The sequence below is a fragment of the Nycticebus coucang genome, chromosome 5 (assembly GCF_027406575.1).
Source record: "Nycticebus coucang isolate mNycCou1 chromosome 5, mNycCou1.pri, whole genome shotgun sequence".
In the NCBI taxonomy this organism is placed as follows: domain Eukaryota; kingdom Metazoa; phylum Chordata; class Mammalia; order Primates; family Lorisidae; genus Nycticebus; species Nycticebus coucang.
The window spans coordinates 82,176,308-82,199,676 of NC_069784.1; the positions used below are offsets into that span (position 1 = coordinate 82,176,308).

At 42.3% G+C, this 23,369-nt stretch overlaps 1 protein-coding gene across 1 annotated transcript in view; it reads right to left on the reverse strand.

Annotated features, from left to right (window-relative positions):
* Nucleotides 1–1,020: 1,020 nt before the first annotated feature.
* Nucleotides 1,021–23,369, reverse strand: part of PREP (prolyl endopeptidase) — a 137,267-nt gene continuing 114,918 nt past the window's right edge. Inside the window, exons 11-15 of the mRNA XM_053591970.1 lie at nucleotides 11,358–11,494; nucleotides 8,735–8,829; nucleotides 5,923–6,054; nucleotides 4,704–4,860; nucleotides 1,021–1,754 (exon numbers count right to left, since the gene is read on the reverse strand). Coding sequence (XP_053447945.1) covers nucleotides 1,460–1,754; nucleotides 4,704–4,860; nucleotides 5,923–6,054; nucleotides 8,735–8,829; nucleotides 11,358–11,494 — 816 coding nt within the window. The 3' untranslated portion in view covers nucleotides 1,021–1,459. The remainder of the gene's footprint in view (nucleotides 1,755–4,703; nucleotides 4,861–5,922; nucleotides 6,055–8,734; nucleotides 8,830–11,357; nucleotides 11,495–23,369) is intronic.

A 23,369-nucleotide genomic window follows, 5' to 3' on the forward strand; every position in this document is an offset into this window, starting at 1 on the left:
ATATATATATATTTTTTTTTTGAGACAGAGGCACACTTGTTACCTGGGCTAGAGTGATGTCATTATAGCTCACAGCAACATCAAACTCCTGGGTTTAAGCAATCCACCTGCCTTAGCCTCCCAAGTAGCTGGGACTATAGGCACTCATCACTATGCCCAGTTAATTTTTCTATTTTTTTGTAGAGATGAGGTCTTACTCTTGCTCAGGCTGGTCTTGAACTCCTGGCCTCAAGCAATCCTCCTGCCTTGGCCTCTCAGACCTCGCCGAGCCATGATGTAATCTTTTAAGCTATTTTATGCAAAGTTAAGATATTTCAAACAAAATAGGTAATTATTTTCTCACATCTGATAAAATAAAAAACTTAAAAAAAAGGTAAATTAGATCAGCATTTCCCAAACTGATCCACAAAGGAACACTGTTTTACAGTATGTTAAAACTGCCTTGAAAAACATTTTTATGAATAAAAGTTTGAGGAGTGTTCTTTTTCTTAAAGATTTCTGGGGGTAGGAGGGACAAACCAAAACTGTGTGAGTGTTTTTTTTAAGTATGCTTATTTATAAGTGGTCAATGGGGAGAAAAAGCTTGGGAAATGCTGAAATTTCTGACTATAAGATAAGGTTGGATAAATGCATCTGTGTGGATAATTTACTTACGTGGTCTCTTAGCTTTATATCCAAAGAACTCTGATTTTCAGGTAACCAAAACCAATACACAAAGAGGCAAACAATCTGAATTTTCCAATTCACTGAATTATAATAGGCATCCAAAACAAAAGGGCTTCAGATTAGGTCATCACCGGACAGAGTGGTTAATACTGAAGACGGTGAGTTTCCTCTGAGAGCTTCCTCACTCCTGAATGAGGCAGCGGGATGGATGAACCTGACTTCTTCTCAGTGCCAACATTCTACGATTTAACAGTTTGGAAACTAACTTGTTACAGAAATGTGGAATGCTTTATTCCTAGAGAAAACTGTGCTTTTGGAGTTGCCCCTCAACACAAAGAAACCAGAAATAAAGCCTCCCATTCTTAAATAACATTTATTATTGTTGCAAAGAAGTCTTCTTCATGAGAACATTTCCCACATTTACTTAAAGATATATAGGTTATGGTTATAGAAGCAGATTTCATCGAGGTGCTATATATGAAGGTTGCCCGAGTTCGTCTCTTAATTCTGTAATCTAATATTCACAACATGTTTGCTGCCATTGAGCTATTTATCCAAACATGCCTTAAAAAAAAAAATGTGTCTGGAAAGGGTGGAAAAAGAAACAGCAAGGGCTTGCTAAAAAGGAGAAGCCTAAAAAAGGTAAAATTCCCATGGCAGTTCTGATCAACTAGAGTCTGCAGGAACAGCGTTCCTGTGGGGAAGCATCACACCCATGTGGTGGTTTCTCTGTGAATGGAGTGAGAAGCCCTTGAGGTTGTCTGTAGTATCAGAAGGGAGCAGGAGACTCTGCTTACGGGATCCAGTCTATGTTCAGGCACCGTGCTATGAATGCGAACATGTCCGAGACCTCTTCTATCACCTTGGCGGTGGGCTTCCCTGCCCCGTGGCCAGCCTTGGTGTCCACGTGGATGAGCAGGGGGTTGCTTTGCTTCCTGCTGCGGCCCACAATGTACTGAAGAGTGGCGATGAACTTGAGGGAGTGAAGAGGAACCACACGGTCGTCATGGTCGGCAGTGAGGAGCAGCATGGACGGGTACTGGATGTCGTCAGCCTCCGGTAACTTCACGTTGTGCAGTGGGGAGTATCTGCAAGGCAAAGGTGCTTTCATGAGTGGAGAGCAAAAGCTGAGTTGTCCCGTAGGATGACTGAGGTGAACTTGTGTGGCCCAGGGACCTATGGAGTTTACTAACCCAGCCAGCAGCGAGGACTGCAGCTACCTAGTATGTGCGTGACCACCCCAGATTACGCTGGCATCGCCACTTGGGCATGACTGACCAGGGCTCCTAGGAACTGGTAGGCCATGTCACTTATTTGGCTCTGACTTTGGAAGGTTGTGTAAGAAAGAAACTCACAGGACTGTTGAAACCACCCAAACTCCATGCACACTTACTGTCTTGGGTTGGATACTTTCATAGTCTCTAGACTTTTTCATTGCTACATAGTGGACTACTGAGTGTTTTTTAAAACCACTCAGCGTGGATGTAATTAAGTGCCAGCCTTTTGTTGAAGAAGCTGAAATCTGCAGTGTATAGCAGCTTTCTGCCCTTTTGACATGTACAAAGCCTTTATTTCAGGCTCAGTTTTGCAATCTCAGGAAGAGCGCATGTCCAGTCTGGGCCTAATTTCTTGTCTGTAAACCGAGGAACATGGGAGGAGCTGCTGCTCCTTCCCACAGCTGGGAGTCTGGCACAAAGAAACTGCCTTTGGCCAGTGGCGAGCAAGTTAGTGGAGGAGGCACTTTCTAAAGTACAAGGCATGTTTCTAGGGTGAGTTAACAAAAATGGTTTTAGGAATAAATGTTGAACGAAACAGTGATTTATCATAGCTAAATTTGAGAAATATATGGTTTATTTTTTCTTTACATTTTTCCAATGTCACGTTTTTCAAAGTGTTTAATCTTAGTGAATATAATCATCAACTGTTTTAGCAGAGTTTCATTTTGAAAGGTAAATAGTGAAAATGGTAAAAATTCTGTTAACTAAGTCAAGATTAAAATATTCTGGAGCTTGGTTTCCCAATAGCTAAAGATGGAGAATAAAAATGGACCTGGGTTCTGATCTCATTTCAGAGTGGTTTTTGTGCAACCCCAGTTCTCCACATAGGGGATAATTCTATGGAGAAACAGGTTTGGAAGATCCTGTCTACTAATAATACTCCTCCCCTCCACCCCTGGAGATTTGCATGCAACATTTGTACATTGAAGATTCTGAATTCTGTAAAAAAAAAAAAAAAAAAATCTGCCAGGCTTTATTTATCCCAGCCATTCCTAAACGTAGGATTCTAGCTGTTGGGGAGCAGCACCTTTCAAGATTGTCCAACCTTTTGGCTTCTCTGCACCGCACTGGAAGGCGGTGAAGAGCTGTCTTGAGCCACCCAATAAACACAGAAACATTAATGAATAAGCTCATGAGCAGAATGAAAAAAAGGTCCGTGCATACTTTTCACGATAGCTGCCACCACAGATAAAACAAAAAATCCTCACTTAATCTACATGTCACCGGCAGGCTACAGGTTGGACCCCCCTGAATGGTGTTCCATGGGGCATACTTGGGGCAGGGGCCAGGCTGGGGAGCTCCCTGGAAGGCCCTTTCTGGGTAACAAGTGGCCCGAGTTCCACGCTCATTTTACTAGCAGCGGGTAAAAAGAACATTGCCCTGTGAAAGCAAGATTCGAAAACTGATGGAGGAATATTAGAGAAAAAAATACTTAGAACCTTTTTTTTCTGCTTTCATATTGATCATGGAAATAAAGTTTTTGTCTGATATTTTGTTGTCCTCGATATACAACTAACTATTTTTAAAAGAGTTTAAATAGGACTTGTTTCCCCAGGCACATGAGTTCTTTAAGTTAATTTGAACTATAGCTTCTTCAAACATGTAGCTTTTACCACTCCGTGCCAATGAGGCTATCTGAGCATTTAAAAGTAACAGCTTTCAGAGTGAATTTCCCCCCCCTTAGAGAACAGAATTTAGTAGTTTGAAACTATTCAATTAAAAAATTCATTTTGGGCAGCACCTGTGGCTCAAAGGAGTAGGGTGCCCATAGCTCAGTGGGTAGGGTGCCAGCCACATACACCGAGGCCAGCGGGTTCAAGCCCATCCTGGGCCTGCTAAACAACAACAACTGCAACAAAAAAATAGCTGGGCATTGTGGTGGACACCTGTAGTCTCAGCTACTCGGGAGGCTGAGGCAAGAGAACTGCTTAAGCCCAAGAGTGTAAGGTTACTGTGAGCTGTAACAGCAGAGCTCTCTACAGAGGGTGACATAGTGAGACTGTCTCAAAAAAAATCATTTTAATTGCATTTCAAAGTAGAGAGCTAGCTAGCCATAGAAAGAATAAAGTGAAAGAAAAAACCTGCATTGAGAAATTAGCTGTTTTTAACAAAATCAGTAGTATACTGGGAAGACAGGAACAGTGGAAATAGGCTTCTTGTGCTGGTCCAAGGGCGTTTCCTACACACTGCTCATAAATAATCCACAATGCTTGCCACTTACTCACTGTCATCATCAAAGTGGCTGAGGGATGCGAATGAGGGCCACTGGGCTATTTCAATAATGAAACTTGTGGTTTCAACCATATGCAATTATACTGAGAGCAAAAACTAAGTTTAATTGTACCTGCATATATTTTTTAAAATTTTCCTTACTTCTTGATTTAGAAAAGGCAATCTCATATATTGATAAGGTATAAAAATGCCTTCTGTATTGGTTTTTGATTGCTGCAGTAACAAATCACTACAAATTTAGCAAATTAAAACAACACAGATTTCTTATCTACTAGCTTCCTATATATCAGGAGTCTGGCTTGGCTGAGTTCTATGCTCTAGGTCTCTCAAGGCCAAAATCAAGGTGTTGGCTATCTGGGCCCTTGTTAGGAAATTCAGGGAAAAAAGACTAGTTTTACCATACATTATATACAAATACAAGACACCAAAGGAGACAGAGCATGAAACACTAATCCTCTGAATGACTGTATTCAGTATTATAGTATCAAATCATTAACATGCGCATGTCAGTATAAATGAAATCCTTACTTGATAAGCCATTCAAAGTGTTCTTTGTTGTCCGAGCACCCATAATCGGTGGTCCAGGCATGACCGATGGTATACTTGTGGAACTTTAACATGTCCATTACTCCAACTTGGGCAATGACACAACCAAAGAGGTCAGGACGCTGATTTGCACAAGCAGCTAATAACCAAGGTAGAAAGAAAAGGGAGGCATTCTGTCATTAAACATCTACAAAGCAACACTGAAGTGCTTCTAGAACCTGCTTGCCTTTATCCTGAGAGCACAATGGCCCAAGGCGAGGGGTAGAATTCTCATCAGTAACACCACTTTTCTCTGCAAAGTGAATCTCAATGGGGCAGTGTGACTTGATAAGTTCAAGGACTTTCTGGAAAACCTGTGTCCCCTCCTCCCAGCCCCACTTGCTTTTACAACAATGAGGCAGGTTGTTCAGGATCTCAGAACCCACCCAAGGCAGAACAGAGCCTGAAACAACAGCTCCAGCCAATACCAGCACATCTTCTTGTCCTGTTTTTCAATGCTTATTTTTGGATTATTCAGTGAATATTGAATATTTGCCATGTGCCTGGCATTAGGCTTGGAGATGTATCAGTGAATAAAACTAAATTTAGGGGGAAAGATAAAGCAGTGAACAAGCAATTACAATAGAGTGTGCTGACCACGGTTGCTGAGAAAGGTCAGGTGCTACGAGAGTGGGTGTAAGGTGTGTAACTCATGTATAGCACTCAGGGAGGAAGTGACCTCCAACGTCAAGCTGGCATGACTACATGCTCACTTGAGAGACAAACTCAATGAAATTCAAGCAGGAGGAGAGGGGAAGGGGTTGGGTAAATCCCCACCCAAAAGGTACAGAGCATCGGTATGTGGCACACTACCTGGGCAGAGGACACACCTGCAAATCAGACTTTGACCTGATTTATGGTCAAACTATGGAATGTTTATACCCCTACATTAATCCGAAATTAAAAAAAAAAAATAAAAAAACCATGGCATATGGCTAGGAGTTACTCAAGAGACCCTTTCATGCTACCCGAGTTGAGGCAGCAGGGTGAGGGTTCAGCTGTCTCATTATGTAGCTCATCAGATGCCCGAATCCAAATGAGTTTTGGTCTGTTTGTACTACGCTCCCATCCACAAAGTAAACTCAGAGCTGGCCTCAGACAGCGTATCCGAAAACCTAAGAGGTTCAACTGGTAAGTACAATGAATAAAATCCAGTTCTCACCCACTAAGAGGCCTCCGTTTGAACCTCCGTTAATAGTCAGCCTCTTGGGAGATGTGTAACCTTCCTTGACGAGATACTCGGCAGCACACTGAAAGTCATCAAAGCAGTTTTGTTTGTTGGCCAAGATACCACCTACAATGCCAAAGTAAAAGAGAGTTAATTAAACAGAACAAAACAGAAACAGGTTTAACCTAAAGGGAATTCAACTGATGTTAAAGGCATACCTTGACTATGGATTAACTTATTAACAACTTAAAAACAATGGGCTAACACTACATTGGAAGAAATGCCTCAATTTAAATTCTGTTACGCACTTTGGAAATCTATCATCAATACCACAATTGCTAATTCATATGGTGGATTTATATTTTTTAAAAGCTCTTGGAACGTAAATGGGAAATGCTCCAAAGGTGCAGGGCTGCCCGGGCTTCTCCTTGGGAAGATGGAAGGGCTTTGCAGATGTACCTTTCCCACCCTGCCTCTTTGCAGAAGTCTGAAATGGGCAAGTGATGGAGAGAAATAAACTCCCTGGTTTTTCCTGGCTTGTTAATTTAGACTATCAGCAGGAACTGGGTGTGGGGTGGCAGAGCACCACACCAGGTTTCTCAGCTCTTGTGTGAGAGGTCTCTGTTTCCCAGAGAATTCGGGGTTTACCATCTGTAAGTCATTGCAATATACTAACCCAAAGAAATTACTTGAAGAGAGAGACATTTACTGGGCCTTAGAATGTCTCAAAGTAAAGGCCAAAAGCAAATCCTCAAAGGAACAGATGTTTTAAATAACTCTCTCTGAAATGAACAAGGAGCAGACATAGATCTAATTAGATATTCCAGATTAACCACTTCTACAGAAATTCAATTAAAGATAAAGCAGTGCTATTGAAGAAATTTTTTCATATCAAAACAAATGTTATTAAGACGTTAATAAGAAATTATCTGTGGATTAGAACAGCTAGGATTCCTTAGTGTCCTTATTTTGGGTATATGACTATATTTTTAAAAGAGCATTGAATTTTAAACTTAATTAACAGAATGGAATTCAGATTTTTCAATGTTCTATATTCTAGGCTATCACTGGAAAAGGTCCATTTCTGGTCCTCTCCTGGCTTAAGTTTTGAGAAAGCTTATGACTCAGTCTAAACAGTCACCTGTTAGCCTCAGTTATACTCCAATATCCCTTCTCTCAAAGATTTGTAGGGTAAGTTGGTTCTACAATTAATAAAATGAGACAAAGACAGCGGACTGTCACTCTTCCCTATCAGAGAATGGTGGGTACCCAAGGACCAGAGGGTTTTATGGCAAAGAATCCAGTTCTTTTAAGAGAGGTCAGGGCATGTGCCTGTGTGTGAGCGTGTAGGCCACATGCAATCTGAATAGGAAATCAGGTGAGTCAAGGGGTTAAGGCGACTTGTGCAAATTTGGGATGTAAATTAAACGTATGATATGTGGGAATTTTATTCTTTTATGAGGCATGTTTTTTGTTTTTTTTTTGCAGTTTTTGGCTGGGGCTGAGTTTGAACCCGCCACCTCTGGCATATGGGGCCGGCACCCAACTCCTTTTAGCCACAGGTGCTGGCCCTGAGGCATCTTTCAATACATTTTCACAGTATGATTTGAGTGTAATTGAACTATTATCAGGTCAAAATTAGACAATAAATTCTATGTAATTTCAAAAACAATGTGACAATCAACAGTCTCGAGGGATGACACCTGGCAAAAGCTACTCTGATTGCAGGCAGGCTGGGAACACTCACTCTTGTTGGGGTGCATTTTGAACAGTCTGGGGTCAGACTGTGAAGTGCATGACCGATGCCCTGGGGTCAGGCTGCCTTGGCCTTTTCTGCACCTTCAGGCACTTTGGAAATCTCTTTACAGGTCTGACCTCATCTTTGCTGATGTGCTTTGATATAGAAAATCAGAGTCTTAAGCCTCATGTTTTGGACGTGGAGACATGGATCTGAACGGTAGTCTCCAACGTTCCTGCTGTGGAAGACCCCCTCTTGCCTATAGCCACTGAACAGTGCCCCCACTGGTGGCCTTGTTAAAAATGACGAGGGAGGGGAGGCAGGGAGCTGGCAGAGGTGCAGGTGCTCTCCCATACCCTCCTCCCCAAGGACACAGGACCAGGGCAAGTGGAGACTGGGTGAGGGGCACCTCACAAAGGAAGAAATGGGAGAGACAGGGCTTAAAAATAAAGATGATCATTTAAAAAATATTGTGACCACCTGGGGTGTGAAGTCGAGTACTAGTCAATAGACTAGAATACATAATTCTGAAGGCCAGAGAATGGAGACAGAGAAAATCAGAAAAGAAAAATAACTCCTGTGGCAGAGTCACAGCAGCAATGCTGGGAAGACCAGAGAAAACCAGCAGGAGGATGCCCACCCTGGAACAGAGAGCTCTAAGACTGCTCCCTTCTAATAAGGAAAATGACCTACTTTAAAGTCTTTTCGAAGATACCTAAGTGATGCTCAACTGTAAAAACAAGGCTAACAGGAGACAAATACCAAAAGCTCCCCAAGACAGTCTGACAGTGATAATTAAAAATGCACCCCAGGCATTGTTTACAAAAGCAAAATAATTTTGATTATGCTCTATGAGTAATGCTTCCAAAAAATATGTACTTTGTTATAATAAATTGATGATGAAGGAAAATAAAATATGGGAAGAGCAGTTTTTAAAGGGGGAGTGGCGTATCTTTATTGTTCATTTGTCCGCCCAAATGCTCCCTGCTCTTAACTCCTACTCATTTCAACAGGAAGGACCAGCATGGCCTACTTCAGACGTGTGTTTCTGTAGAGGAAATGCCTCACCTTTATGCCACGTCTCCCCATATTCACCACCTCCTCGGATGTTGGCCACTGCCAGGATACCGCCCATGTGTCTCACAAAAATAAGCCTAGAAACACTGAGAAACAGTAAAAATAGTTAACTTCCATTAACTGCCTAGTAAGGACCACGTTATCTCCTTCCATCTCAAAAAGTATTCCCTAAGAGCACGCTAGGAGTAGCATTATCTCAATAGGAGCCCGATATTATCTATATTTCTTGATTAAAATAAAAGCTTACACGTTTTTATGAACATACTTTAGTATTTTTATTTTTGGAGACATGATCTTGCTCTGTTGTCCAGGCTAGAGTGCAGTGGCATCATCAAAGCTCCCTGCAGCCCCCAACTTCTGGGCTCAAGTGATCCTCCTGCCTCATCCTCCTGAATAGCTAAGACTACAGGCATGCCCGGCTGATTTATTTTTTGTAGAGACAGTGTCTTGCTATTGCTCGGGCTGGTCTGGAACTCCTGGGTTTAAGCAATTCTCCTGCCTCGACCTTCCAAAGTGTTAGGATTAGAGGTGTGACCCAACACACTTGACCTCATTTTTCTATACTTAAGTATTTCACTACACTATGCATAAATACAAACAGGAAAAACCAAGGGCCTCGTGGCAGACTGAATCTACCCTTTCAACTATCCTGACAAACAGAACACTGGCAACCCAGGTATGAACTGTGCTTGGTATACAGGGGCACCTGATCATGGCCCCATGAGCACTTTTTCCAATAGTTCTCTCCAAACTGAATGTTCAAGTTGGGAAGAAAACTCGTTCTAGTACATGAATTTTAAACATGTTTTCCAGTTTCTAAACAAATTTAGATGTTAAATCAGATAGCACAAGATGTATGAAAGGAAAAGATCAAGAATAGAGTTCTCAGGGCTGGAGAATATTTTCTAGAAATAAACAGAAGTAACTACAGCACAACCTTTCTAGGACAAAGTGTTAAGTTCTTTGGGAAATCTGGATTTTGTTTATCCCTTCCTTTTGGCACTGTGACCCTAAATGTGCTGAGTGTAACTCAAGTGTCAGTGTAACCTGAAACCCAAGCCTGTAATTTTACCACTTTCAGTGATAAAGAGTAGCAAGTGACACATTTTATTGTAAGGATTAGGTTAATTCACGTATTAGCTTGCATTTTATTTATTATTTATATTTTTATTTTTTCAGGGCCCAAGGTTACTCTAAAGCTTTAATTTTTAGACTATGGCAGAACCTCTGTAACCTGATCACCTAAGGGACTGTAACAAACTGGTCAACATAGTGGGGGTGGTCAACATAAGGAGCTAGGTCTACTGTACCGATGCCTCCATTTGGTACATGTCTGGTCTGTGAAAATTAGGTCTACTTCAGGAAGTGGTCAGGGTAGAGAAGTGGTCAACCATGGAAGCTCTGCTGTAATAATCTCAAGGAATAAATATGGCACATGGTTTTACAACACAGGAAATCTCATTACCTGGCAACTGTGGAAAGAGACGGGAAGTCCATCTGTGGGGTCATGAGTGGGCTATGGTGCTTCCAATGAAGGATGAATGAACAGCCCCCATTAACAGCACTCTTCTAATTAGCTTCCCTTCAACTTACTCACATGACGATGCCACACAAACGTGAAAATATTATTCTATGTCGTGATTTTACACAAGAGCCATCATCAGCTCCTCATTAACAAGTGAATAAAATCACATACCTTTTGGTCAAGGTAGCCCTTTTGAGGGCAAGGACCATGTTTCATAGTTCATTAGATCTAAATTAATGATCTAAAATGATACTCAGTGGTCAAAACAAAGGAGCAGTCTTCTTGTATTCAACTTGGGGACAGCTGGTTGAGCTTACTCTGATCTTATGTCCTGGTAGTCAACCAGTCCATGAACCTCTTCCCACATAGGAATGATCCTGGACGGATCTGTGAATCAGATTTCATGTGGGGCTCTATTTATAAGTTGGCTGAAAGCCACTTTTGCTGGTAAAAGAGTAAAATAAACCTGCATCTAAAAACAGGGAAATTCCTTGTTTTCATTAAAAATGTTTAAAGCAAATTTCATCTTATGCTAGAAATATTAAAATCAAGTTTGCAAATAAGTGAGCAATGATATTCATCTGAACAATAGTAAATGTATAAAAATGTAGATTTTTTTCCTCCTAAACATATGTTATCTGGTAAGTAATTACAGAAACAATGAACATTTATGACTGAATGTTAAGATAGTAAATTTTAAGGCTCTGTGCTGGCAAAAAAAAGTCATCAGCTAAAAAGTCATTCCCCTGCGGACAGTGGGGGTGGCAGAAAGTGACAAAGACAAGGCGCCTCCTTCCTTCAAGACCTGGAGTGAAACTGATCTTCTGTAGCCAGGTGTCCACAGCCTCAACATCTAGTTCTCAACCAACCTATTCCACTGAAGACAGTAATTTTTGATGATCCGATAATTCTGATAAGAAATTCAGGTAGCTAGCATATTATCCTGCCCCTCTACAGAGACAACAAATACACATGTGTAGTTAAGTGTATCAGAGAAACACGGTTCAGCAGGCCAGTCTCTGGCTTCTCACTATCTGGAGGAGATGAAATACACTCTGATGTGCCATGCCAGGTGAGATCCATGCTCACCTGTAGTTGGGTGTGATGGATATGTTGAAGCCACCGTAGCCATATAAGAAAGCAGGATGAGAACCATCCAATTTTATGCCTTTTTTATGTACAATGAACATTGGAATCTTTGTACCATCCCTGCTGGGGTAGAAAATCTAGAACAAAAGAAAACAGAACACTTAGATTTTGCATGACTTCATAAATACTTATGTGTTTTTAAGTAAGAAACATGAAGAATAATTTCTTGAAGACGTACAGTGGAACAGTGAAAACCTGGTGCCTCTAAAGAGCTATCTGATTCAGTTTTTATGGAGATGATGTGGAATAAACCTGGGTCTGAACACAGAAAGCCTTGAACTAGAATTCTTAGTCCATAACCCTCTAGGCCACAAGGTGACCTTTGCAGGTTGACTGTCTTCCCTCAGCCTTGATACTTTGTTCCCAAATGCAGCCATCACACCTCCTCTTAGCACCTGCCCACCGCACACAGGACAACAGGCATTCAGTCCTCTGTTCCTTGTTCTCCCTCTCAGCCCTGGAAAAGTCAGATCTGGCCATCCTGCTAAGCAACTCTACCTAGGGAGACTCGTTTCTTTTTTTGCAGTTTTTCTGGCCAGGGCTGGGTTTGAACCTGCCACCTCCGGCATATGGGGCCGGCGCCCTACCCCTTTGAGCCACAGGCGCCACCCTGGGAGACTTGTTTCTAAAAAAGAAATTTTACATTCAACTCTTCTCTAATTAAGACACTCAATACATCATCCCTCCTTCTCCCCATCAACTGTTAAATATGAGCAAAACAAACCATATTAGCTTGGAGAGCTGATGATGAACAACACAGGAACCTATTCCTCCTGGTCTGTATTAATAATTAAGGCTCAACAAAGCCTTCACGAATCTAGGCAACCCCAGGCAAGTTCACAGTCAACATTTCCATATTCACTACTTTTTGGATAAAGGATGAAGAGAAAGTGGGTAGGGAAAAGAACATGAAGTGCTATTCAAATGATAAGCCATAGAATAAATAATAAGCCACAGATAGCTGATAATTCCTTCTTCCAGACAGAAAAGCTGAGAATAGCTTTCTCTTTGGGCAAACATGTTGTCGTTACCCCAAATGACACCTGGAAAGTGCTCAGTTCAGATGTGCTTGCTGACTCACATGGGAGGGAACAAGCCTCTACCCTTAGTGTGACCCGGAGCCAGGTTACAGCCAAAGCTTTTAAAGGTAGTAGTTCTGCCGCAGGGGGCTGCTAGAAAATGTCCCTGGAGTTAGAACAGTGGGGGGCAGGGAGGGGACAGTGGGCAGGGATGCAGATTTAGAGATGGGCATTACAGGATCTTGCGGGTCAATGCCTGTAAGTCTGAGAGATATATGTAAAACTGGCAGTTCAGGAGATCATGGGCAATACTCTGCAAAGTTCGAAATTATCAGAAGAAATACAGTTTGATTTAAAGTTCGGTGCCAGTCAGCATCTACTGGTAAGTGTCCCAGGTGGGTGGCTACTGAGAAATGTTGACTTAGAGCACAGCTTTCAAGGAATTGCAGGGGCTGATGAGCTAAAACACGAGGCTTTCAAGCTGCAGAGCTGTAGCCAAAGAGGCAAAGGCATCAAAGGGGCAAATGCCCAAACTATGTCATCTGATGCCACTTCACTGAATTGTCTTTTCAAAAACGGTGTTCTCTCTAGCTACCCCCAACTTCCCACCTAGTCTCAAAACCCTTTCCAGGCTGACCCCATCCTCATGTGCCTTGCTTTTCACCCAGCCAGCTGGACTGATGCACCTCTCCCCACCACCACCGACTCTGAGACCTCCCACCTGTTCCCAAAATGCTCTCTCCGAATCCTTCGTGACAATTCAGCATCCTCCTGATACTGCTTTTCTTGCTACTACCTGTACGATTTGCAATGCCTGCAAGCTGCCTTGTAACTCTCTCATCTGGCTCCAGGACAAAGGCATCCATTCAGAACACCATCAAAACACAAAGTCCCCTATATGCCAGCAGCTGCAAAAATATATCCGCGTGTTAAGTTGGCTTTTTAACATTAGAACAGTAACACCACTCAAAAGTGTAAGGGCATTGTGAAGATGGTTTTGCTGTGGGCAAGGGAACTTCTTCCAGGAAGCCTACTTTAGTCTTAAAATAAACATGTGGAGATACCTTAGAGATACTGTGGGTTTGGTGCCAGACCACTGCAATAAAGCAAATACTTTGAGCAGCACCAATGTTGGGGCTTCCCAGTACCCATAAAAGTTATGGTTACACTTTTATATAAGTCTGTTGAGTGTGTGGTAGTGTTGTGTCTAAAATAACAATGTATATGCTTGAATTTCAAAATACTTCACTACTAAAACTTGCTAATGGTTATCTGACTCTCCAGCAAGTCATAACTGTTTTGGTGGTGGAGGGTCTTCCCTTGAGGTCGATGGCTACTGTATGATCAGGGTGGTGGCTGCTGAAGGCAGGGGAGGCTGTGGCAATTTCTTAACATAAGATAATTAAGACTGCCGCATTGATTCCACGTTTCATGAAAGATTTCTTTGTAGCATGTGAAGCTCTTTGATAGCATTTTACCCGCAGCAGAACTTCTTGCAAATTTAGAGTCAATCCCTGCCACTACTTTATCAACTAAATTTCTGGAATATTCTAAATCCTTTGTCATTTCAACAATGTTCACAGCATCTCCACCAGAAGCAGCTTTCATCTCAAGAAACCACTTCTTTTCCTCAGCCATAAGAAGCAACTCCCCATCTATTCAGGTTTTTTTTTTTTTTTTTTGAGACAGAATTTCACTTTCTTGCTCCCAGTAGAGTACTGTGATATCATAGCTCACAGTAACCTCACACTCTTGAGCTCGAGTGATCCTCTTGTCTCAGCCTCCCAAGTAGCTGGGACTACAGGCGCCCGCCACAATGCCCAGCTATTTTTATTATATTTTATTATTATTATTCTTTTTTTGAGACAGAGTCTTATTATGTCGCCCTCAGTAGAGTGCTGTGGTGCCATAGCAACCTCAAACTCTTGGGCCTAAGCGATTCTCTTGCCTCAGCCTCCCAAGTAGCCGGGACTATAGGCGCCTGCCACAATGTCCAGCTATTTTTTGTTGCAGTTGTCATTATTGTTGTTTAGCTGGACTGGGCTGGGTTCAAACCCACCAGCCTTGGTGTATTGGCTGGCGCCATAATCACTGTGCTATGGGTGCCGAGCCCGCCCGGCTATTTTTAGAGATGGGGTCTCGCTCTTGCTCAGGTTGGTCTCGAACTTGTGAGCTCAAGCAATCCACTCACCTCGGCCTCCCAGAGTGCTAAAGTTACCAACATGAGCAACTGTACCCAGCCATCTATTCAAATTTTATCACCAGATTATTACAATTCAGTCACATTTTTAGGCTCCACTCCTAATTCTAGTTCTCTTTCTCTTTCTATAATATCTACAGTTACTTCCTCCTTTAAAGTCTTGAACTCCTCTAACTCATCCATGAGGGTTGGAATCAACTTCTTCCAAACTCCTGTTAACCTGGATACTCTGACCTCCTCCCATGAATCATAGATGTTCTTAACAGTATTTAGAATGGTGTATCCTCTCTAGAAGGTTCCCATTTTGCTCAGGGCCATAAGAAGAATCACTATCTATGACAGCAGTAGCTTTACAAATGTATTTCTTAAACAATAAGACTCAAAAGCAAAACTACTCTTGGATTCATGGGCTGTAGAGTGGATAATTGTGTTACTGACATGAAAATAGCATCAATTTCCTTGTATATGTCTATCAGAGCATGGGTATCTAAGTGCATTGTCGATAAGTATTAATATTTTGAAAGGAATCTCCCCCACCCCCGAGTAGTAGTTTCAACTATGGGCTTAAAATATTAAGCAAACTATTTGCTATAACCAGATGTGCTGTCATCCAAGTACAGAGCTCAGAAGAGTAGATTTCCCGTAATTCTTAGGGGCTTAGGATTTCTGGAATGGTAAATGAACACTGGCTTCAACGTAATGTCACCAGCTGATTAGCCTCAAACAAGACAGCTGACCATCCTTTGCATCTGTGAAGCCAGGCACTGACTTCTCCTGTCTAGCTATGAAAGCGCTGGATGGCCTATTTTTCCAGTAGAAGGCTGTTGCATCTTCATCAAAAATCTGTTGTTCAGTGCTGCCACCTTCCTCAGTGATGTCAGATAGCTCTTTGGATCTTCTGAAAACTTGTTGCTGCTTCTACGTTAGTACTTGCAACCTCACCTGCACTTTCACGGCATGGGGGTGTCTTCTTCCCTTAGACTTCACGGGCCAACCTCAGCCTAGCTTCAGACTTTCCTTCTGCAGCTTCCTTGCCTCTCTCAGCCTTCAAAAAACTGAGAGGTAGGATCTTGCTGTGGATCAGGCTTTGCTTAACTATTGTAGCTGGTTTGATTTTCTATTCAACTACCTTAACTTTTTTGGTGTTGGTAACAAGGGTGTTTCACTTTCTTAGTATTCATATGTTCACTGGAGCAGCATTTTCACTTCCTTTAAGAAGTTTTTTTTTAAGTGCTAGAGTGATGGTTAGGGATCTCCATCTAACCAATAGTCCAGCCCTGGGCTGAGCAGACCAGGAGAGGGACACAGCCTGGGTCTGGTACAAATGGCATAATTTTCTCTAGGCACAACTAACATGTCAGATACTTCCTGAACTATCTGGTCTCTAAACTTACAGGCTGCTAAAACCTCAAAAAACTACAGAGGGTTGATATAGATAGCTGCTCTGCTTCTTTATGGTGGCCAGCTCCTCACTGTACACAAAAAATCAAAACCAGTTGAAAACATACTGATGGCCAGGACAAAGAACTTTCCCTTTGCATCTACAACTGGGCCGACTGGCGTCGTAAGTCTAGCGTCTGACATCCTCAGCGGTTGATGTGCCTTCCTCACTAAGCTTAATCCTTTTTAGTTTTTGATTTAAAGTAAGAGATCTGAGAATCTGCCTTTCACAATGGGTGGTCATTGTAGGGCTATTAACTGACATAATTTCAATATTGCTGGGTCCCAGGGAATAGAAAGGCCTGAGGAGATGGAGAGAGACTGAGGACCGGCCAGTCCATGGCGCGATCAGAACACACACATGTATCAGTGAAGTTCATTCAGGCTTCACTGTCTTATAATGGGCGTGGTTTGCAGCACCCCTAAACAACTGCAATAGTAACATCAAAGATCACTGGTCAGAGATATTCATAACAATAATTAAAAAGTTTGAATATTGTGGGAATTACCAAAATATGACCCAGAGACATGGACGTGAGCACCTGCTGTTAGAAAAATGGCACCAACAGACTTGCTCCCTGTCGCAAACCTTCAATTTGTAAAAAACACAATATTTGCGAAGCATAATAAAGCAAGCACAATAAAACAAGGAATGCATGCAAATATGTATTTTATTAACTCTCCCTCCGGGCATATGTGTGCACATAAAGCAGTATCCTCTGCCCTGTCCATTTATGGATGACAACTGTTACTAACCTAACCTGAGTCGTCAATGACAGGGCAACCTGAAGCCTGAGTCTTCTCAGACCTAGGGAAGAGAGTCCAAGTGGACATTTTAGAAACATCATTAAAAATAGCCCAGGTATTTTCTATCATGCACTTTCTACTTCTTTGACTTAATGAAAGCTGGGTTTCTCTTGAAGCCACTTCTTTTGAAACTTTTAAGAGGATTTGGGGGCATTTTCTTTCCTACTTCTCTGGATTTACTAGGTTTGGCAGACAAGTCTGCAAACCCCTTGCTTCCACTTACTTCCCACATCTGGCCTAAAAGCGCCACATCAGACTCCACACTGGTGGTTCTTGGACCTTACTGCGAGGCCTATGCATCTGTGAAGAACCTGTTAAAAATACAGTTTCTCGGGCTTCATCTCCAGAGCTGTGGATTCCAGAGGTCTGGGATGGAGCCCTCAAAGCACAGATTTAGCACATATCCTAGATACTGTGGCCACTACATCTGGACTCAAAAAGCTCATCATGCCATGTGCTCTTATCATCCCCTTTATCCTTACCAAGGAATAGCAACTAAACCCAGGCATTTCCCCCACGATCCTTGACGATTTTAATAGGAGATTCTCTACTTCTCTTTACCGTGTCTCCTGAGATTTCCCTCCGTGACTTTAACAAGGGAACTGATGAGCTGTCCGCATCCTCACCTTGTACATGCAGGAAAGTCTCATTGCCAACGCCGCGTGTCCAGCCCACCTAACCACTGGTTCCTTCGAACGTTTGCTGCATGTCTACTACTGTACACCAGGCAGACACTTGACTCTGCAGATGAAGATGACCTGCATAATCCCTGTCCTCACGGGACTTAAACGTCTCCTGAGACCAACCAGCAGCACAACACATACCATTCACCTTGGCTTGGAGTTTGAGATTCTCCTGCAAGCAACTGGGACAATTCCTTTGACTCCACTGGTCCTTCCACTAACTCATTCATTTCTTTTCTCCTGGGTTATCTGCCTGTACTTTACCCTTTTATTTTCTGAAACATTTATTATGACATTCAGTTCCTTGTATTCTGTCTGCCAGCTCCCTTGGGCGCTGGGACCCTTGGACAGCCCTTTAAATGTCACTAATGCCAGAATTCCTCTAATTCTGCTCCTAACCCCACTGATTCCTTCTCCTCCCCTGAGAAGCTGGACACTCAGGAAATGCCAACTCACTTCATTACAAATTAATAACACTTGAACTCAGCTGGGCTCTGAGCTTACATCTCCTCCGCCTCCCCCGCAACAAATGAATTTCTTATGTGTTTTCCTTCCTATGTCTTGTTTCCTAAATGTCTTCCTTATAGTTTTTTCCTCTCTAATCAATTCCAGAGTGGCTGTTTCCAGTGTTTTCCATTTTCTTCCATTTGCCACACCACATAGGGGCATCTCCCACTCTTTACACCGAGCCTTGCCTGGCTTTCACAGAGCCCATCTGCCTGGAGTTCTTGAAAAGCCTCCTGTCAACTTCATTCGACCTGTGTGAGAAGACAGGGCCCCTCCTGCATTACCAAGTGGGAGGCCAGGCCGAGGATTCTAGCCACAGGAAGATCTATGCCACAATCACCTTCACACAGCTTAGCTCAGGAGACAAAGTTCTCCTGCTACGCTGGTGGAAGCTGTTACCACCAATTACAACTGCAGATACAGTGAGATCCACTGTCACTGGGGAGGAAATGCCCGGGGTCAAAACCTATGGCTTGCATCGCTAACCTGGAAAAAACCGAGGCCAAAGAACTTGCTACTGAACTAGGTTAAATGTATACTGTTGGGTTTTCTCTGCTTAAAAACAATAAAAATTTTCCTTAAAAAAAAGAAAATAATAATAAAGGAGGGTGGTGCCTGTGGCTGAAAGGAGTAGGGCACTGGCCCATATATCGGAGGTAGTGGGTTCAAACCCGGCCCCGGCCAAAAACTGAAAAAAAAAAAAAAAAAAAAATTCTTCATTTTGGAGACTCACAATAGCGTGACAACATTAGGGCACATTTAAGACCAAAAACATTCAGTGCAAGAAGGCTGTAAGGCACCACACCCTTGGGGAAGGCAAGGTGGTGAGGTCCCAGGTTGTCACTCTGGGACACCTTATCCACCTGAGAGTCCTTTCTTACCTGACAAATGACAAAATAAGAGCCAAGAAGGTAGGATACCTGGGAAGGTAACACTGCCAGCTTATGGCAAATTGCCACCAAGGTCTCCCAAGTCCCCAGTCCAGAGTTTTTCTACTGTATCACAAAACAATTCACTTCAAACCATTACTTCTTTGTATGCAGTGAGGCAAAATGCTGTGAATGTTATAGTCTCTGGCATGGATTTAACACGTTCGCTTTTTTCCCCCGAGACAATGACCACCTGTCTCTAGGAAATCTAGGGGACAAATATCATTCCTCCAGAGATGGTACGCTTTATTTGCTTTTCTGTTTTTGTCATGCTCTTTAAAAGAAGACTTGTCAAGCATTTCACAAGGCCATATTCCAGATATTGGAGTGGCTGTTCCCATTATCATTTTAGCAAAGTGAGTCAGCTTAGAAAGACAACCTTTCTCCACACAGTCTCCAGTGTTACCGTCTTGAAGACAGATTATTAAAACAATAAAAATCCCTGTATGTTTTGCCATACCATGCTACTAAAAAATTAGGTATCAACAGTATTTGTAAAAGGCTTAACAGATACAATTAACTTCACAAATGCTTGAAAGACTCAAGCTTGACAGCAATTCCAACTTTCTTAGTAATCAATGAAAATGAAATCAGTTTAAAATTTTGCTCATTTAAAACTGTATTTTAGGGTGGTGCCTGTGGCTCAAAGGAGTAGGGCACTGGTCCCATATACTGGAGGTGGTGGGTTCAAACCCGGCCCCGGCCAAAAACTGGAAAAAAACAAAACAAATACCGTATTTTAATGAATGATCATTTAACAGATAAAAGCTCACAGATCCTTTAAATTAAAAAAAACTACTGAAGAAAAGGTTTATGTTTATATAAAGTACATAGTCTAAAATTTTAGAAATGACCCATTCCTACTGTCGGGTGGGACCATCCAGACGCACTGCTGGATATAAGCTGTTTAACGCTGGAAGCATGTTTTGGCACAAGTCATGGAATACACGTCTAGCTGCCTTAACATGTGAAGGTGGTTTCAGACAAAATAAAAATATCTGCCTTTAGAAAAAGAGGAACAAGTAAACATAACCGATTAAGGGAACATTACTGTTCCTTCCAGTGAATGACTTGAGTTGTGGAAGGATCCAGTGAAATGATTACCCTCCGTGGGATAAATGCAGTTAGTAATGGCATCGATTACATTAAGACACTCATATATAATATATGCAACCATTTAAGTTCCCCCCAATCTTTTGATGTAGCTCAGATTTGGGGCTGAGTCAAATGCTAACTTCCCATTACCACCAGTAACAGTGACTCTGCTCATACAGGACAGACGAAGGTGGACTGCAAGGGGCGGGCCCTGCAGGGAGAAGTCCGGGACACAGCAACTCGTGCCTAATTTTAGAGCCTCGCAGGTTTAGAAGAGAATGTTCATAAAAGGGTGTTGAGCTCCTCCTCCTTTTTTATCAGTCGACAGAGGCCACTTGTGTGGCCTGTGCAGAAAGTGGCAAATAAATCTGAGAAGAAGCAGAAGTGCTCCGAGAGTCCACAATCAGTGCAAGGAGGGAATAAGACATTCCATGACCTAACGTGCCAGGCAGACAGACGCCTCTGCACCTCCTCAACTTGTAAAAACAAGCAGATAAAGAATTTCCTAGGATTTAGAGGGAGTCACTGCACATCTCTGTACTGTGCTCAGGTTAAAAATACTAGCCTGGAATTAGAAGGTTGTAATGCTATTTTCCAGGCATTTGACTTTGGAAGTGGGGAAGAGTTTTAAGAGTCACCTTTGGGCAGAAATACAAATGCATAGTGGATTCCAGATGGTGTTAGTTAATTTTTCCAAGGATGGTTGGGCAATTTTGTAGCAGTGGAGATTTAAAAGCTTCCATGGGGCACTTCAGTAACAGCAAAGTCAGTCTATTTAAAAATCTGTTTTAATTTTTTGTACATTTCTTGAGCATCAACAATGTGCTAAGTGCTATACTGATAGTCTTTGCTGAAATTCATCAGCTCTCGAAGGCTCAGCCATCTGTTCTTTGGAATAATACTCTTTGTCCTATCTCAAGCTGTGAAGCAAGAAAGTAAACGTTTTGAACTCCAGGAAAGAACAGTGGCGGTGGAGACAGCAATGTCTCGTGCTGCAGTGCTCTGGTGAGCTCGCCTAGAATTTAGAGGGACTCAGGAATCTGGAGGTAGAAAGACACGCAGGGCTGGGATGAATACATTTGACTTAATTATAGAACATCAAAGCCACCTCAGTTTGTGGACAGTGAAAACACATACACAGACATTTTCATTAAAGTGGGATCATGATCAGGCCCCTCTATGTGCCAGGCCTGGTGAAAGCAGCTGCTGTTTGGGTCCTGGCAGAAACTGCCCAGTAGCAAGGCTCATTACAATGGGGTTTATTTATTTATCCTTAAATTGTAGGGAAAAATTTACTTGTTGGTCATTGTTGGAATCTTGGAATTCCCCCTTGATGATACTGATACAAAATGGTATTAATCCATGCTAGCCCACCAAAAACTAATTTAACAACATTGGTAAAAATGAGTCATTTCTGGGCAGTGCCTCTGGCTCAGTGGGTAGGGCACCAGCCCCATATACTGAGGGTGGAGAGTTCAAACCCGGCCCTGGCCAAACTGCAACAAAAAAATAGCTGGGTGTTGTGGCGAGTGGACTGTAGTCCCAGCTACTTGGGAGGCTGAGGCAAGAGAATCACTTAAGCCCAGGAGTTGGAGGTTGCTGTGAGCTGTGTGACGCCACGGCACTCTACTGAGGGCGATAAAGTGAGACTCTGTCTCTACAAAAAAAAAAAAAAAAAAAAAGTCATTTCTCAATCTCTATTAACACCTGAACTAATACCTAAATGAATCTGCACTAACACTTGAAGTTCCTTCTCACTCTTCATACAACTGGACTTCCAGTTTCAACCATCTGAAGTTCAAATATCCTCGAGGGTGAAAAGCATGTGAGAACCATGTAGATGGTCAAACAGGACTGCAGCCTCTACTTGGTAGTGACGAAAAGGGCTGCAATTCAGGACTTAATTAAACCTGCAGTTAATGGTGACCCTCGTATCCAGGCAAGGTATGATAATTAAGGAGAGCCATTAAATCTGCAAGGAAAACTAGAGGACACCAGGAAAAAGAGGCCACAGGAGCCCAGCCCCTCCAAGCTGGAATGTGCCCCTGTATTTCAGAAAGGGCGGCCAAGCCAAACTACAAATTGCTTTCCTTACTGATTTGACCACATAGTAATTTTTCCTCCAAAAATCTTGTCAAGGGTTGCATTTCGCCACACTTCCTACAGAATTATAATCAGGTTTTTTAAAAAAGAAACATCATATATAATATAGTCAGAATCACTGATTGCTTTTTCTTCCTCTTTTTTTTTTTTTCTGTGAATAGGTAGGCATTTGACTCTCTTGTATTTCTTCTTTTATACTGGATTCAGGCAGTTCGAAATTCATTTCATTGTACTTATTACCATTATTCATTTCAGCCATTTCAGACTTTCATTTCTCTAAAAATGCTGGTATACATACGAACTGGCATGGGCCCTGGCTGGCCAGTCTTCCAGGGAGTGTCAGGATGGCCTGAAACCTGTGGTTTCTTTTTCTTAGATAAAAGCAATGGAGAAAAATTATAAACAATTTCTTTTTTAGCTAATTTCTTCCTGAGTAATTTTTCTTTTTAAATTGCCTCTCCATCTGAGTCTTTGCAGAAGGGTCTGTCTCTAATTATACAGTGTCACTACTGGATATAATAGCTGTTTAAACCAAGAACTTATTAAAAAGTTCTTCACTTTTCCAGGTAGTATAAAACAACAGCACAAGTGTCTCACCAAAAAGATAGCTGTTTATTGTTTCAGCAACTGCCATGGCAACATCACCAGACTCAAACTCTAAAAGGTCTACTGTCTGCTCCTTCCAGGCCTTTTACTTCTGGACAGTCTAGACCTTGTAACAATGCCAAAGTGAGAGAAATACACTCAGGTCTGGGTCTCATAAAGAGCGTTAGGCAGGTGGCCGACTCAGATTACTCCAGGCTGAAGTTTTTCTTGCTTTTGTCGCTGGATTATGTGCTGCCGAATCTGCCCCACCTGCTTTTGAAACCTGATGGTCTTCCTGTGGGTTCAGTTCAGTGGATCAGCCTGGGAGGGTTCGCAGAGACCGTCAAGATGAAGAACCCCAGGCGGCACCCCCGGGAACCGACATGGGATTTAGACAGCACTTGGATCACACATGGGCGTGTTTTGCTCCTGCATGGAAATGATGAATCCACCACCAGAGGCTTGGAGCTCTGGACTATTTGTATCCAATACATATGTGCTGAATGAATGAGAATTGCATATCAAACATTCTGTTTTTTCATCCCAAGATACCTTTATGAGCCCACCTCAGTTCCTGAGCTCAG